The following is an 18,544-nucleotide window of genomic DNA, read 5'->3' on the forward strand; positions in this document are numbered from 1 at the left end:
CTCGGTAACTGTTTACAAGAAAAAGAATACGTACGGCGGTGACACCAAGCCGCAGGCTTCTCCTGAAATAACAGAAAAGGAAACACCATGAGGATTACATCATGCTGGGTCCTGTTGGCACAGGTCTTGTATTCACTTGGTGACATTCAAAAACCAGATAGCAGGCTGGGCAGGAAGGCTCACACATGTAATCCCAGCATGTTGGGAGGCTGAGGTGGGCAGATCACGAGGGCAAGAGATTGAGCCCATCCTGGCCAACATGGTGAAACCCCGTCTCTACTAAAAACTACAAGAAACCTGGAATGGTGGTGGTGAGAACCTTAAGTCCCAGCTACTCAGAATGCTGAGGCAGAAGAATTGCTTGAATGCAATAGGAGGATACAGCAGTAATCTGAGATCATGCCACTGCACTGTAGCCTGGTGACAGAGAGACTCTGTCTCAAAAACAAAACTAAACTAAACAAAAAACCAGATGTCAAACAGTAATGAAGTCACAGGCCCCAAATGGAGCACAGGGGATGCTTGCAGAAAATGCAGTGGGTTTGGAATACCTAGCAAGTATCTATGCTGGCTGAAAAATACAAAATTATTTTCCAAGAAGAAAATGTGGCTACTGAGAAATATGCCCATGACCAGACTGTAAGTTATGCCATCTTTTGACTGACATCATCAATTAGGCCTCAGTTGGTCAGAATCTCCACTGACTGGCTGCTAGAGTCCATGACAACTGAGATCTGATTCACAATGGCAGTCAGATAAAAATGATATTCACTTGATATTCCAGAGGCCCCAGAAATAAAAATTTCTCTTCGAGACAAAGAAATGCATCTTACCACATCACGGGGCAGCTCATCATCCTCGATGTCTTCCAAGACGAGGTCCTGTAGGACCTCAACAGGACCTAAGAGAACACAGAGTGACAGTCAGTGCATTGGTGCTGCTGAGGAATCTCACAAGGAGCTTTGGGAAATGTGGACTGGGCTGGAGTGCATGGAGCTGGGCATGTGACAGGCATGGACCCAGCTGCTGCTGGACCATTCTCCTTGGTGCTGAAGGAAGGAAAAGGAGAGGGGCAGAAAGAAAGGAAAGAGCCTGGCTTCCTAGCTAGGGTAACCTCATCAATGTGAAATCGTCATTTGAAGAACCGGTTAATACAGAAAGGCAGTGTACTATAGAAACAGGAAGTAGATTAGGGCTGCCTAGAACCAGGGGTGTGGGGGGTTGGGGAAAACAGAGGAGTCACTACTAAGGGGGTTTTCTGAGAGGGAACCAAGAGCTTCTAAAATTAGATTCTAACAGTGGTTGCACAACCCTCTAAATATAGTAAAAACACTGAATCAGTTACTTTAAATGGGTGAATTGGTTTGCATGTCAACTACATCTCGGTAACTGTTTACAAGAAAAAGAATACGTACGGTGGTGATACTGGGCCGCAGGCTTCTCCTGCAATAACAGAAAAAGAAACACCATGAGGATTACATCATGCTGGGTCCCATTGGCACAGGTCTTGTATTCACTTAGTGACATTAAAAAACCAGATGGCAGGCTGGGCAGGGTGGCTCATGCATGTAATCCCAGCATGTTGGGAGGCTGAAGCGGGCAGATCATGAGGGCAAGAGATTGAACCCATCCTGGCCAAAATGGCGAAACCCCGTCTTCTACTAAAAACTACAAGAAATCTGGCATGGTGGTGGTGAGAACCTTAAGTCCCAGCTACTCAGAAGGCTGAGGCAGGAGAATTGCTTGAATGCAATAGGAGGATACAGCAGTGATCTGAGATCATGCCACTGCACTGTAGCCTGGTGACAGAGAGACTGTCTCAAAAACAAAACTAAACTAAACAAAAAACCAGATGTCAAACAGTGATGAAGTCACAGGCCCCAAATGGAGCACAGGGGAATGCAGTGGGTTTGGAATACTTAGCAAGTATCTATGCTGGCTGAAAAATACAAAATTATTTTCCAAGAAGAAAATGTGGCTACTGAGAAATATGCCATGACCAGATTGTAAGTTATGCCATCTTTTGACTGACAGTGTCAATCAGGCCTCAGTTGGTCAGAATCTCCACTGACTGGCTGCTAGAGTCCATGACAACTGAGATCTGATTCACAACGGCAGTCAGATAAAAATGATATTCACTTGATATTCCAGAGGCCCCAGAAATAAAAATTTCTCTTCGAGACAAAGAAATGCATCTTACCACATCACGGGGCAGCTCATCATCCTCGATGTCTTCCAAGATGAGGTCCTGTAGGACCTCAACAGGACCTAAGAGAACACAGAGTGACAGTCAGTGCATTGGTGCTGCTGAGGAACCTCACAAGGAGCTTTGGGAAATGTGGACCGGGCTGGAGTGCATGGAGCTGGGCGTGTGACAGGCATGGACCCAGCTGCTGCTGGACCATTCTCCTTGGTGCTGAAGGAAGGAAAAGGAGAGGGGCAGAAAGAAAGGAAAGAGCCTGGTTTCCTAGCTAGGGTAACCTCATCAATGTGAAATCGTCATTTGAAGAACCGGTTAATACAGAAAGGCAGTGTACTATAGAAACAGGAAGTAGATTAGGGCTGCCTAGAACCAGGGGTGTGGGGGGTTGGGGAATACAGAGAAGTCACTACTAAGGGGGTTTTCTGAGAGGGAACCAAGAGCTTCTAAAATTAGATTCTAACAGTGGTTGCACAACCCTGTAAATATAGTAAAAACACTGAATCACCTACTTAAATGGGTGAATTGGTTTGCATGTCAACTATGTCTCGGTAACTGTTTACAAGAAAAAGAATACGTACGGCGGTGACACCAAGCCGCAGGCTTCTCCTGCAATAACAGAAAAAGAAACACCATGAGGATTACATCATGCTGGGTCCTGTTGGCACAGGTCTTGTATTCACTTGGTGACATTAGAAAACCAGATAGCAGGCTGGACAGGGTGGCTCACACATGTAATCCCAGCATGTTGGGAGGCTGAGGCGGGCAGATCATGAGGACAAGAGATTGAGACCATCCTGGCCAACATGGTGAAACCCTGTCTCTACTAAAAACTACAAGAAAACCGGCATGGCGGTGGCGAGAACCTTCAGTCCCAGCTACTCGGGAGGCTGAGGCAGGAGAATTGCTTGAATGCAGTAGGAGGATGCTGCAGTGATCTGAGGTCACACAACTGCACTGTAGCCTGGTGACAGAGATACTCTGTCTCAAAAACAAAACTAAACAAAAAACCAGATGTCAAACAGTAATGAAGTCACAGGCCCCAAATGGAGCACAGGGGATGCTTGCAGAAAATGCAGTGGGTTTGGAATACCTAGCAAGTATCTATGCTGGCTGAAAAATATTAAATTATTCTCCAAGAAGAAAATGTGGCTACTGAGAAATATGCCCATGACCAGACTGTAAGTTATGCCATCTTTTGATGACTAGTTGCTAGAGTCCATGACAACTGAGATCTGATTCACAACGGCAGTCAGATAAAACTGATATTCACTTGATATTCCAGAGGCCCCAGAAATAAAAATTTCTCTTCGAGACAAAGAAATGCATCTTACCACATCACGGGGCAGCTCATCGTCCTCGATGTCTTCCAAGATGAGGTCCTGTAGGACCTCAACAGGACCTAAGAGAACACAGAGTGACAGTCAGTGCATTGGTGCTGCTGAGGAATCTCACAAGGAGCTTTGGGAAATGTGGACTGGGCTGGAGTGCATGGAGCTGGGCATTTGACAAGCATGGACCCAGCTGCTGCTGGACCATTTTCCCTGTGTGCTCAAGGAAGGAAAAGGAGAGGGACAGAAAGAAATGAAAGAGCCTTGGCTTCCTAGGCTCACCTCATCAATGTGAAATCGTCATTTGAAGAACCGGTTAATACAGAAAGGCAGTGTACTATAGAAACAGGAAGTAGATTAGGGCTGCCTAGAACCAGGGTTGTGGGGGGTTGGGGAAAACAGAGAAGTCACTACTAAGGGGGTTTTCTGAGAGGGAACCAAGAGCTTCTAAAATTAGATTCTAACAATGGTTGCACAACCCTGTAAATATAGTAAAAACACTGAATCCCCTACTTTAAATGGGTGAATTGGTTTGCATGTCAACTATGTCTCGGTAACTGTTTAAAAGAAAAAGAATACGTACGGCGGTGACACCAAGCCGCAGGCTTCTCCTGCAATAACAGAAAAAGAAACACCATGAGGATTACATCATGCTGGGTCCTGTTGGCAAAGGTCTTGTATTCACTTGATGACATTACAAAACCAGATGGCAGGCTGGGTGCGGTGGCTCACGCATATAATCCTATCACGTTGGGAGGCTGAGGCGGGCAGATCATGAGGGCAAGAGATTGAGACCATCCTGGCCAACATGGTGAAACCCCATCTGTACTAAAAACTACAAGAAACCTGGATGCAGTGGTGGTGAGAGCCTTCAGTCCCAGCTACTCAGGAGTTGGAGGCAGGAGAATTGCTTGAATGCAGTAGGAGGACGCTGCAGTGATCTGAGATCACACCACTGCACTGTAACTGGGTGACAGAGAAAGTCTGTCTCAAAACAACAACAACAATGAGAAAAGCAGATGTAGAACAGTGATCAAGTCACTGGCCCCAGATGACGCTTAGAGGATGCTTACAGAAAATGCAGTGTGTTTAAAAAATTTAGCAGGTGTCTATGTTCTCTAGGAAATACAAAATTATTTTTTCAAGAAGAAAACGCTGCTACTGAGAAATGTGCTCACGACCTGTTTGTAGGTGATGTCCTCTTTTGATGGACATTATCCATCAGGCCTCAGTTGGTCATAATCTCCAGCGACCAGTAGCTAGAGTCTAAGACCCCCAAGGCCTAATTTATGATGGCAGTCAAAAATCATATTCACTTCATAGTCTAGAAGCCCCAGAAAAAAAAATTTCCCGACAAAGAATGTATGTTACCGTGTCAGAGGCCACCTCCTCCTCCTCACTGCCAAGTGTACACTCCTCTGGGTCATCAACAGGAGCTAGGAGAACACAGAGTGACAGTCAGTGCATTGGTGCTTCTGAGGAATCTCACAGGGAGCTTTGGGGAATGTGTGTATGGAGGGGCTGGAGTGATGGAGCTGGGTGGTTCACAAGCATGGACTGAGGTGCTGCTGGACCATTCTCCTGGTGTTGAATGAAGGAAAAGGAGAGGGACAGAAAGAAATAAAAAGCCTTGGCCTTCTAGCTAGGGCAACTTCATCAATGTGAAACAGTCGCCTTAAGAACCAGTTAATACAGAAAGGTACTGTATATAGAAACAAGAAATACATTAGGGCTGCTTAGAACCAGGGGTGCAAGGCTGGGAAAAACAGAGGAGTGTCTACTAATGAGGTTTCTTTGAGGAGGAATGAAGAGGTTTTAAAATTATATTGTAACATGTTTGCATAGCCTATAAATATAGCAAAAACACCAAATCACCCACTTTAAATGGGTGAATTGGGTTGCATGTCAACTACATCCTAATGAAGCTATGTTAAAAAAAAGAATACGTACTGTGGTGATATTCACCTGTAGCATTTTCCTGCAGTAAGAGGGAAAAAAACCATCATGAGGATCAGATCATATTGGGTCCTGACTGCACAGGTCTTTTATTCACTTGGTGGTGTTAGAAAACCAGGTATCAAACAGTAATCAAGTCACTGACCCCCAAAATAAAGCATAGAGGATGCTTGGAGAAATGGCAGTGGGTTTTTGTCTTTGGTTTTGAACAGATTCTTGCTCTGTCACCCAGGCTGGAGTGCAGTGGCATGATCTCGGCTCACTGCAACCTCAGCTTCCTGGGTTCAAGCAATTCTCCTGCCTCAGCCTTCCAACTAGCTGTGACCACAGGCGCCTGCCACCATGCCCAGCTAATGCTTGTATTTATAGTAGAGATGGGGTTTCATTACATTGGCCCTGTCTGCTTCAGCCTCCCAAAGTGCTGGGATTCCATGTGTGAGCCACCAAGGCAGTGGGTTTTCATGGAATATTTAGCAAGTCCATGTTGGCTGCCAAATACAAAATTATTTTTCAGAAAGAAAATGTTGCTACTGAGAAACATGCTCACTACTAGTTTGTCAGTGATGTCATCTTTTGACTGACATCATCAATCAGGCTTCAGTCAGTCATACATTCCAGTGACTGGTAGCTAGAGTCCATGAAAGCTGAGGCCTGATTCACAATGGCAGTCAAAAATGATACTCACTTGATATTCTAGAAGCCCCAGAAAAAGACATTTCTCTTCAAGACAAAGAAATGCATCTTACCATGTCAGGTGATGTCTCCTCCTTAACCTTTTCAGGTGTACACTCCTTTGGGTCTTGAAGAGGAGCTAAGGGAACACAGAGAGACAGTCAGTGCACTGGTGATGCTGAGGAATTCCACAAGGAGGCTTGGGGGATGTGGACCAAAGCTGCAGTGTATGGAGGTGGGCTGTTGACAAGCATGAACTGAGCAGCTGCTGGGCCACTCTCCTTGGTGCTGAAGGAAGGCAAAGGAGAGGGGAAAAAAAGAAATGAAAGAGCCTTGGCTTTCTAGCTAGGGCAACCTCATCAGTGTGAAATAGTCTGAGAACCGGTTAATACAGAAAGGCGCTGTATGGCTCAGTGAGAGCATCTCATCACACCTGCTGTCCACGTGAAGGTCTAGGCAAATCCCAACATTTTGTGAAATGTTACAGGATTATTTAGCTTCTGTGGATCTACATATCCTGCTACTACATTAATCATCTATCCTGTTGTATTTTAAAAATTTTAAAAGCTTACATATTTATTATTTTAATTATTAGGTGTGCATTTCAATGATATTATATTTAGTGAGTAACATTCATGATGCTATGTCAATGAGTAAAATCAAATCTAAATTCATAATCTAGCTTCCACCTTGGGCAATGAAAGAAAAACAGCAGTATAATGTCGAATAGAGGAAAAATAAGTAACAACTGCAGAAATTAATGGAATAAAAAACAGGAAATCATCAGAGATAATATCAGTTAACACTGATAAACCTCTACCTTGTCTAACCTCAAAGGAAAAGAAGGAAGTCACAAGGTACTAATAATATCAGTTCAAGACGAGTTGAATCAAAAAAAAATAATAAAGGAATGTTGTGAACACATCTGTGCTCACACTTGGAAACATTATATGAAATGAGCTAACTTTTTGGATCTGTTTCGGAAGGTTAAAAGTCTTCTCATGATAAATGAATCATCTGAATAGGCCTATATGTATATCAGAAATTGAACCAATACTTAGTATCTTCTCAAAAGAACAAAAACACTACCTTCAGATGATTTCACCGTTAAATTCTACCAAAATTCTTACAAAGAAACGTAGTCTTACCGTACGAGCAAGTAATCATAATTTTAGTATTTCCTTACATTTTAAAAATTATGTTTCCAAACAAGACACAGAAGGTTTATAATTGCTGTATTCATAATTGCCCAAACTGAAAGCAAATGTCTAAATATTTGAGATGTCCTTTACTCTCAAAAGTGAACCAAGCCTGGGCAACACTGTGAAACCCCGTCTGTACAAAAAAAAATAAATTTTTTTAAATAGCTTGGTATAAAGCATGTGCATTACAGCCACCTGCTTGGGAGGCTGAGGTAGAAGGATCACCTGAACATAGAGAGGTCAAGATTGCAATGAGCTGTGACTGCACCAATGCACTCCTGGGTGACAAGATGAGACCTTTTCACAAAAACAAACAAAAAGAACCAACCTCTAAGTTGTTGTGTAGTTGCATCACCCATTGATTTAATGCATTTAAATGGGCACAAATGAAATAAATGAGGAACATCACATAGCATTTACTGAGTCTCTCTGGGACACTGGATGAGTAAACTGGAATTATTTGCTTCAATCAACTTAATGATATAATTTCCACCCTACCTTCATTTGCAGCGGGGCAAATTTTCTTACACCTCCATTTTTTTTGTATCCAGCTCCTGGTGCGGCCAGCCAAACCTGCAAGGTAGAAATGTATTATAATAAAGACAATGCTTGACATCTTGCTGGCAGAAGACCACAGAGAAATTAGTAAAAACTTATTCAGTTTAAACTTCTGATCCTAGTTTTCAACGACTGCTTTTCAATGCTACCTGAATTAGATCTGGGCTCTAGGAAGATTTGTTTGTCCAGGCAGATACCTTTATTCAGATGAGACAATATAGAAAAGCAGAAGATCCAAGTTACCAAGAATAGGCTGGGTTCAAATCCTACTTAGAATCTGCACATACCTGGGAGAGGGATATGAACCCATCTGTGCCTCTCTTCCCTATTCTAAGATGTAGAAACATTAGTTGATCTATGCTATAGACCTACTAAGGTCTATAGCACCTAAAAGGATGAAATGCAGATAAAGACTTAAAAAGACCCTTTTTTCTGTAAATGCCCTAAAATGTTCAATCATTCAATGTCGAGAAAGATAATCCAGATACTTGGTAGTGGTTGAATACAGAGAGGGAGCTTGCATGTCTCCTGTGCAGGGTAGGATGGAAAATGACATCACAGTTTCCATGGCCACATGATTTCCAGCTCATGACAGAGATCTGTGATTTCCCTGATCCCCACATCAGCCCCAAGGGACAGGCAGGGAAGGGGCTACAACCCATATTTTCCAATTCAGTGAATTAAGACTCAGACGTTTTGAGTGACTTGCCCAGAGTCACCACAGTGACGAGTGATAGATCTGAGGTAATAATGTAGTTGGTTCCCCGGGGATAGAGATCCTGGAACACCTGAGTCCTCTAGATCATGCCCTGGACCCCGGACTGAGAGCTCTTCTCACAAGCTTTGTCAAATCCTGCTGCCCCAACATTTCTGTGGGATGGTTGAAGCTCTGGAGAGGTGGCAGGTGGCTTACTGCATTTACTGACCTACTCTATTATCCCTATGTTGTCACTTTTATTAGCTTTATGACCCATAAGGCAAACATTTTAAGTCTTTCAGTTATGATGCATGATCAGAGGTTTTACCTGAGTCCACTCTTTCTACACATCAGGTGATTCTCATCTGCTGGGCTGGAGCTGGCCTGACATAAAAGAGGACACATGGCAAACTATGGAGCTGCTGCGTGCCACACTCCTGTGCACGTGGCATACCACGGAGCTGCTGTGTACCCCACTCCTGGGCACATTCTTGCCTTGCTTCTGCTTTCCCAGCTCTGACAATCCTAATTCTGGCTTCCAAAGCAATCCTGTACATCCCTCTCAGTTCTCAGACTTGCCTCAACTGTTGGATATTTTAATCACTGTTGTAGTGACCATGACTGAACTGTGACATTCCATATACCATAGTATATGTTTATCTTTTTATATATGCCTTAATAAAAGTTAACTTACTTTTTTCAGACTTTTAGGAACATTTCTGGGCTAGGTGTGCTGGCCCATGGCTAGCACACCTAGGCAACACAGTGAGACCTCATCTCTACAAAAAATCTTCTAAATGTCACTAGATGTGGTGAGCCCTTGTATCCCTAGCTACATGGAAGCCGGTTGTGGGAAGATCATTTGAGCCTAGAAGATTGAGGCTGCAGTGAGCTATGACCCTGTCTCTTCAAAATAAAAAGCATTACTGTGTTACAAGTATCCCATTTTATTTCTCATTATCTAATATTGCTGTTTTCATCCTGAGGCTTAATTGCTTTAGTAAGCTAAAAGAAAGTATTTTAGACAAGGTAGTATTTAAAGCAGGCCATATGCACGCCTTTTTATAAATTCTAGTTTTATATGCCATATATCTAGAATTTACATTCTTGATCTACTCAGTCTTCTTCTTAGAACCAGCCTCCTCATATGTAACACAAGTATAATTCCCATATTACACCTAACTCAAAACACTGAGAGGATAGAATAAAATCAAAGAGCAGTCTGTATACTACACAAGGTACAATAGATTACAAACCAAAGCTTTCTCTAACTCAAAGGCGAAAAGTGCACACTTAACATCCTTTGCAGAACCCATAGCAAAATAATATTTTGAGAAAATATGCACTTTGACTACTCAGTGAAGTTAGGAGAAAACTGTCACAGGTCATCATCAAGACTTCCCCAATGTTGTCTTTTATTTTTAAATAATGAAATACACATGATTTCTTCTCCTTTCTTTCATGTATATTACTGCACGTACTCCTTTTGGCTTTTCTGCATACCCTATCTTGGGAATCACTCCATAGCAATAAAAAGACATCTTACTCTTTTTCACAGCTTCATACTTCTCCTTTATGTACAAGTACCAGCTTATTTTACTAGTCCCTTACTAGGCATGTCAGTTATTTCCAATATTTAACTATTGAAAATAATGCAACGAGAACTTTGCACATAGTTTGTTTTATATTTATGGAGCATACCTTCAGGATAAAATTCCTCAAAGTAGAATGTCTGGTTCAAATGCATTTTCACGGTTGTGAGATGGTGCCAAATTCCCCTTCATGGAGTTGAGCCTTTTTGCATTTCCACCAGCAATATATGAATACAACTTTCCTTACAGCCACACCAAAGAACATTTTGCCATGGTTTTGGGATTTCCCTCAATAGGAGAGACCCTGCAGTAGAGCTGTCATTTGCCTTTCTTTTATGAGTGAAGATGTGTTTAAAAATAACCTGCATTTCTTTTTCTGTGATTTGTCTATTTACCACTTTATGATCTACTTTTAGTTTCACTTGATTTTTCTCAAGTCCGCCTCTTTCAGGTCATTGTTGTTTTTCTCTTCACTGTCGGCTCTCACCTGAACTACTCCACCAATCTCCTAGCTGCTCTTCCTGCTTCCACCCTTGCCTGTATTACAGCATATTCACAGAGCTGCTGCTCAGTCTTTTTCTTAGAGAATTAACAGTAACCCTGGGCTATAATCCTCCAGTGGTTTTCCATCTCAACTGAAGTTCATCTTCTCTGTAAGTGCTCACTGTGTGTACAAGGCCTTCACCCACCTTATTCATCCAAGCATCCTTTTACTCTGCTGCAGCTGCCCTTGTGGCTTTCTGTCCTTTGCCTAAAACTTCGTTTCAATTTCAGAAATTCCAAAGTGGAAATCCCTCTCTGGAAGCCCTCTCCCACCATCCTCACAGGGTTCCCCTCACTTTTTTATTTTTAAAAATAAATAAGATGGGGTGTCTCTGTGTTGGCCAGGCTGGTCTTAAACTTCCATCCTCAAGGAATCCCCTCATCCTGGCTTTCCAAAGTGCTGGGATTAAAGGTGGGAGCCACTATACCCAGCCCATTTCACTTTTAAGACTGTTCACATGTCACTTAAAGAGAGCATCCAGCTCTTAACACCAACCCTCCATCAAACTGCCCTCCTCTTTAATCCATTACCCTACTTTACTTTCTTCCCAGCATGTCACCACCTGCCATTCTTGACTATTCATGTGCTGGCTGCCCTTACTTCCCTATCGAATGTAAGGGTCAGACTTAGAATGGGGCTCTCTGTTGTGTTCCACTGTTGGCCATTTAAAACTGCTCAATACATATATTTCATTTTACCCCAAACTAGTTAAGTTTCTCCCAATTCTCCCAGATCTGCTAAAGTTGTCTTTTGTTTTATCATCTAAGACAGCATCGGATTTCTTAAACTGGTAGCTATTTAGAATTAAAGACACAAGCTATCAAGATCCACAAAAATATAAATGAAGAATGTTAATGTCTATTTAAGTCAATGGTAACTGCAGTTTGACACAAGTATATTTAATACTAAAATACCTTAAATACAAAGTGACTCATTTCATCGGTTTAATTATGTCACTAGACAAAATATATTATCTGAATTTTATAATGAGATATCACACCTGTCATCAAAATGTGCTTTGTGTGTGTTCTGAATCAAACATGACAGGACTGTTTCTGACTTTACGAAAATAGACGGCCAATCGCAAGGGTAGGTAAATAAATAGTGCTTTAACCAGTCCGTAGTACACTAAGCAGTTATTCAAAGTCATCAGGTAGAGCAGGGTGCCCTGGCAGGCAAAGACATCCTGGAGTGCTCTCTAGGTGTCAAGTACTGTTTGAGAAACTTACGCCATTATCTCACCGCTTTAAGTAAAAGTTACAAGGCAGCACATATAAAATAATCAGAAAGTTTTCTTTTACAAAAAATTAGTGAAATAAAATATTATATTCAAATGCATAGCAATAATTTCCAGAATAACAGTGCTCAAACAGTAACACAAGTGATCTATGGGTATTCTGAGTGTAATAAGTAACTTTTATTTTCTACATCTTTTACATGAAACATACTGATAGTTATTTTAAAAGGAGGGTTCAAAATAGGTACTAGAAAGCTGAAAGACCTGCTGCTCAGAGGTCTCTACATCATAAGCCCATGCTTTCCCTTCCCTGACCCCTCACTTCAGAGAGCCAACAAACTAGCAGCGTTCCTATGGTAAGAACACAAAAGGCTGCATGAAAAGTCGATGGGTAGTGTTAAAATTGGATAATGAGCTCCTACTATCTTAATCTGTTCCTTATAGTACCCCCAGTCATATTAGATATACTGCTAAATAAAGGCATGATAGGACAAAATATGCTTGAGTCTGAGATCTAAACTGGGTTCTTAGAGCTTCTCTTTGAAATGGCTTCAAAACACAACGTTCTTTGGAAATATTTCAGAAGAGAACAATGAAGCAGAGCATAATTTATGGCATAAGTTCCTGAAACAGGACTTGCCACCTAGAGAGCACTCCAGGATGTCTTTCCACAGCAGTGCGCCCTGCTCTGCCTGATGCCTTTAAATGACTGCTTAGTGTGCCACAGAATGGTTGGAGCACTGGTTGCGGTGATATTTGTCTAAGTTACCAAAAGAATTCAATTCGTCATTATAGAAAGGCTAAAATGTTTCACATCTAAGTAGGAATTTATTATTTTCAAAAAAGAGTGATATACAATTTTCTGAAATAAAGATATTAACAACAAACTCTGAATGTGTCTATACTTTATATTGAGTGCTCTGAACATGTTTCTTTCTTGTTTTTTTGTTTTTGTTTTTGTTTTTTTTAAGGTGTGAGGAAAGACAAAGCGGCAAGGGCAGTCAAAGGCAGAGTTTTTTTTGTTTTATTTGCCCAGCCAGGCTGGAGTGTACTGGGGCGATCTCGGCTCACTGCAACCTGCAACTCCTAGATTCAAGTGATTCTCCTGCCTCAGCCTCCCAGGTAGCTGGGATTACAGGTATGTGCCACCACGCCTGGCTAATTTTTAGTAGAGAAGGGGTTTCATCATTTTGGCCAGGCTGGTCCCAAACTCCTGACCTCAGGTAATCTGCCCACCTCGGCCTCCCAAAATGCTGGGATTACAGGCATGAGCCACCGTGCCTGGCCAAAGAATGAACACTGAAATTGAGGTTTCTGTTGTCCCTTTACTGAATACCACAAAAACACGTTTGAAGAGACATATAGAAACTTACTGTCATGCACATACACATAAAATGGTAAATTCTGTGCTCACAAACTATTTTTTCTTCAACTGCTCTGACTTAACACTTCTTACTCACAGCCTGTGCTTTAATGTGAGGGGCCTTGCTTGCCCTCCTGCCAGCTTCTCCTTTCTCCTAAGCAGGGCATTCTCAGCTTCAAATCAGTTAGCAGATGAAACTCTTCCACATTTATTAAACTTGATTTGACTGGTAAATGTAGGCCATTTTGTCACCCCTACTTTTGTCCTTATCCATTTTAATAAATGTACGGACAGAAGGTAGAGCCAGGAGAGATGGCACATGCCTGTATTGTCAGCTTTCCTACAGGCTGAGGCAGCAGGAGTGCTTGAGCCCAGGCCAGGGTCAGAAGTCAGCCTGTGTCCACAGTGAGGACCCATCTCTTTAGGAGGAAAAACGGAGAGGTAAATGTGTAAAATAAGATGCAAAAGGAACTAATCAAGATGAAAGTAAGTTCTAAGAGAGGTCTATGTTATGGGTAGACCTTAAAATATAAGACATTCTGGAGTCTGTCAAGTTCTTTAAGAACTGAGTTTGGCATCACTACGACCTCCAATGTGTACTTTGATGACTTAGAACCTCAGTCCTGTTCAGCAGCCGTCTCACACAGTCCCTTCAGATCTCTAAGCCTTCCTTTCTGCATCAGCAACATAGCTAGAATATACACAGGCCTTATTTGTATTTGGAAGCTTCCAGTAAGATGTACAGGAAAACATGTTTTACATCCTAAAGAATAAGGAAAAGGCTCACTTTGTTCTCTCACTACCTCATCTGCCAAATCAGACAGAATATCACACAGAGGCTTGCCATACACCACCAAGCAAGGAGTTTCCACAGGTACTTGCATGCTTTGGGTATAAGGTACAATCTAATTATTTGTTTATTCTTTCACAACTTTTCAATATTCTGAAAAGGGAGTACAGCACTTCCTTGTTACAAAGGCACACCCATCATGAGGCTTAATTATTCTGTGAAAGAAGGTAAGAGCCAAACTGAAGGTTAAACACAAGACCTGTAAGACATTTTCTCCATACTAATAAAATCTCTGCCATTAAAATGAAAGAAATGAGCTGATCATATTTCTATGTCTTTATGATATAATGTTTTCTATTTCACTGGACTTAGTTTTTGTTCAAGGAACTGGTAACCCAGAATTATCTGTTGCTAGATTCATCTATTTCTATAATTCTAAAGGATTTTAAACTGAAGGCTGCTGGCCCTGGCTGATGCCTGTCACCCAAAAAGCCTATGTCACCTGGTCACCAGGAAACAACCAAGTCAGGCTACTGGCTCTCAATGCCCTGCCCCAGAGCCCCACCCAATGGCTCACAATGCCCTGCCCCACAGCCCCACCCAATGGCTCACAATGCCCATCCCTGCTGCTGCCCACCTATGGTCACCATTCCCCCCATGTGACTGCATTATTCATCCTGGGCTGCCTGAGCTTTCCAATCATAAGAAAAGTGTGTGGAGGGAAGAATGGTTGTTATTGGAAGTCACCCTGGTCGCTGAACTCAGTAGAAAACCCTGGTTACTAATGTCAATTCCATTAGCATCTCTGGTTTCCTGAGTCTGGTAGCTTTCATTTGCTCAACAAATGTAGTGATACACAAATGTTTGACTGATTTTGTAACTAAATGCTTCTCTCCTGTCTTACAAGTGTTAGTTTTTGTCTTCAATTTGACCATAGCAAAAAAAATGCAATACTTCCTCTTTCCTCCCCTTTCCCATCCTGTAGGAAGCGGAGCCCTGAAAACAAACTCTTTTCCACAGGCAGGCTCTGGCCTTCTAACTCTCAAGACTTTACCTTACAAATTCAAGTCTAAAGTTATTTCATCTCTTTTGGAACCTGTAACCATGAGCTAGCTCTACCTGTCTTTCAGAACAAGGAGGTAAACAAAGCCTGTGAAGTTACTGGAGAAGGGCTGAAGAGACATTCATGTCAAAGTGGGAATTTTAAAGTAATCAGAGCTCCTCGGCTAAACTTTTGGATAAAACCAAAACACAAACAATTTTTTAACAGCTCTGGCAGTAACATTTCATATCTTTTGCAGTCATTTTAAGCATGTCCCTCAATTTTTCCTTCAGTTTTCAAATTACAATTGGAAGAAGTAAAGCTGCTTCTGTCAAGGTGACTTCAAACCATCTATTAAGAACACCATATAATCTCTTCCATGGCAAACTCTATTTTAAATTTAAGAAGTCTCCAAATATTTGAGTCTGAATTATCCCAATTATTAGCTTCCTTATCGAATAGGAGAAAAGAGATGATTGGGCCTTTACCCAGCTCCTTCACTGAGGTATCATAGTAGCTGGATAGGTAAGGCTAGAGAATGCGATGGAGACTCCAAAACTGGAGGATCTGAATTTTCATCGGGGAAAGAAAGAGACTGGACCAAAAATGCCTCAAGCAATAAGGCTCAACAACAAAGACAAGAAGCAGGACTAGCCTTTGTCCCCCATGCCCAGCCCTGGAAAAGCTGGCTATAGCCAGGAAGGAACTGGAAGCTGAGGATGTCTCTGGGGTGAGGAGATGGGAAGGAGGTGGGGGAGGTGGTGGCCAGAGAGCAAATGGCACCTGTGGCTTCTTTACCTTTGCGCCGCTTTGACTTGATGGGCTGCACATGCTGAACCTCCACCATTCCAGGATGTAACACGGCAGCCTCTGCAGTGGTGGATTCTGGTGCTGCAGCTGCCACAGACTGAGTCTCACATTCACAAAACGGCACCACTGCCCGCTGGCACCAGGCACAACTGAGGCCAGCCCTGCGGCCTAGGCAATTCCCCATGGGTGACCTACAAGGGGACTTTCAAAACAAAGCAATGCACAAAATCAGAAAAAAGAACAATGAGAACACATGGACACAGGTAGGGGAGCACTACACACTGGGGTCTGTTGTGGGAAAATAGGGGAGGGAAAGTGGGGGGGGTGGGGAGTTGGGGAGAGATAGCATGGGGAAAAATGCCAGATATTGGTGATGGGGAGGAAGGCAGTAAATCACACTGCCACGTGTGTACCTATGCAACAATCTTGAATGTTCTTCACACGTACCCCCAAATCTAAAATGCAACTAAAAAAAAGAAAAAAACAAAACAAAGCAACACACACACACACACAAAAAAACAAAGCAACGCACAAAATAAAAAAGAAAAAGCAAAGCAACAGAGCAAGTGCCAAGGGCACAAACACTTCCGTGAGAGTAGTCGGAGCTCCTCCTCCTCCCACTACCAGCTTCCGACTGAAGGCTGCTGGCCCTGGCTGATGCCTGTTATGACAAAGCCTCCTATGTCACCTGGTTACCAGGAAACAACAAAGTCAGGCCAGTGGCTCATAATGCCACTTCTCATAACCCCATCCAATGGCTCACAATGCCCATCCCTGCTGCTGGCCACCTGCAGCCACCCTGCCCCTCTTGGTGACTGCGAAATTCATCCAGAGCTGCCTGAGATATTCCATTTTTCACTATAGGCCTCAAAAAATACAGAAATGTCCCTTCATAGATTCTATATAGAGAGTGTGTCTAACTTGTGAATAAAAACAAAGGTTTCATTCTGCGCAATAAAGCCACAAACACAAAGCATTTTCACAGAATCCTTTGGGGCCCACCTCTCATCTTCAGCTTCCTGTTCTTAGTTATTTGGGCTTCCGTCTTGTATACTCTGTCAGGTTCTAGGCCTCGTAGGGGTGAGTTCCATGTCTCCACTCATTTATATGGGCTCAGGATGGTTGGCTTTTGGGAGGGTCTTCATGGTGACTGAGGCCATGGATCCTTTGCACTGTTCCTGGAATCCACTTGACACGAAATACTTATCCTGAAATGATGCTTTGAAAGTGATGCTTTCAATCAATTAGTGGTCCACTGTATTATGGATCCCTAGTACCCAATACATGGCATATAAGAAATGAATAAAAAATGAGTGAATGAACTCAAGTGTGCCTACAAGGTGAGAGAAAAGTGGTCCTACTTACTAGGTGTGATACAAAGGCATCTGGGACCATTGGCTTTGCTATTTGATAGTAGGCCTGGGGTTTTGAAGGCTGGTATTTCCTTATTCTAAACCTCAAATTCCAATAAATTGCTACCCTGTGGACAAAGGTCCATGGGCCAGAGCTCTTGGTGTGAACAACATACCTTTTTTGGGTGTGATTAATGGACAGGGACTATACAAAACTAAAAACAATGTTTGTGTGCTGACTACCTGCAAGCCATGGTGATAAAACACTCTGTATACAGGATCTTATTCAATGCTTGTTACAAATCCATGAAGTGGATTTTTACACAAAATTTCTATTCTAGAGCTTTTTGGAACAAGAGGCTAGTGTGGTGAGCTTTCACCTACTCAGCAGCAGATTCAGATATTTGTTATCTGATGGCCAATCTCATTACATGTATACTCCCCTACATGCTTCTCCTCTTCCTCTCATGATTTTATAGCAAATCCCACACATCATATAATTTCCTCCCCAACTGTCTTGGTATATGTCTGTAAAAGATACAATTCTTGTTTGTTCTTTCAAGACAAGGTCTCTGTCAACCAGGCTGGAGTTCAGTGGCATGATCTTGATTCACTGTGGCCTCTCCTGCCTCAGCTTCCTGAGTAGCTGCAACTACAGACTCACACCACCATGCCAATCTAATTCATTTATTTGTATTTTAGTAGTGACAGGGTCTTGCTATGTTGCCCGGGCTGGTCTAGAATTCCTGGATTCAAAGGATCTTCCCGCCTTGACCTCCCACACTACTGAGATCATAGGTGTGAACCACCATGCCTGGAGACAAGAACTCTTTAAAAAATATAATAATCCCAATACCATCATCAACCAACCATCTTACACCATTGCTCTTTATCACTGTCAATTCCCCTTCTAGCTCCAAATTTCCAGCCATTTCATGTATTTATTGTTTGAATCAGGATCCAAATAAAGTCTCTCTTTGGGATTGTTTGATTTACCTCTTACAATTTTTTTGATCCTGACAGCTTCCCACTTTGATCTCTGTGCTGTCCCTTGCAGTTTATTTATTGAATAAATCAGGCCATGTCCCCATACTTTGGATTAAGCTAAGTGTATTCTTATTATGCTGTTTCTCATACTGTGAATTTTGCTAATTCTATCTTGTGATGTTGGTTAACTTGCTCTTCACTTTGTTCTAGT

General features: G+C 42.3%; 1 protein-coding gene across 1 annotated transcript in view; it reads right to left on the reverse strand.

Annotated features, from left to right (window-relative positions):
* The window catches only part of LOC144580184 (uncharacterized), a 68,722-nt gene extending 52,092 nt beyond the window's left edge, over positions 1-16,630 (reverse strand). Inside the window, exons 1-13 of the mRNA XM_078355504.1 lie at positions 16,408-16,630; positions 15,983-16,196; positions 7,860-7,934; positions 6,234-6,298; positions 5,482-5,509; positions 4,903-4,967; positions 4,115-4,142; positions 3,535-3,602; positions 2,782-2,809; positions 2,201-2,268; positions 1,416-1,443; positions 834-901; positions 35-62 (exon numbers count right to left, since the gene is read on the reverse strand). Of these exons, the coding sequence (XP_078211630.1) occupies positions 35-62; positions 834-901; positions 1,416-1,443; positions 2,201-2,268; positions 2,782-2,809; positions 3,535-3,602; positions 4,115-4,142; positions 4,903-4,967; positions 5,482-5,509; positions 6,234-6,298; positions 7,860-7,934; positions 15,983-16,178 (745 nt within the window). The 5' untranslated portion in view covers positions 16,179-16,196; positions 16,408-16,630. The remainder of the gene's footprint in view (positions 1-34; positions 63-833; positions 902-1,415; positions 1,444-2,200; positions 2,269-2,781; positions 2,810-3,534; positions 3,603-4,114; positions 4,143-4,902; positions 4,968-5,481; positions 5,510-6,233; positions 6,299-7,859; positions 7,935-15,982; positions 16,197-16,407) is intronic.
* Positions 16,631-18,544: the final 1,914 nt, after the last annotated feature.

The sequence above is a fragment of the Callithrix jacchus genome, chromosome 18 (assembly GCF_049354715.1).
Source record: "Callithrix jacchus isolate 240 chromosome 18, calJac240_pri, whole genome shotgun sequence".
Lineage (NCBI taxonomy): Eukaryota > Metazoa > Chordata > Mammalia > Primates > Cebidae > Callithrix > Callithrix jacchus.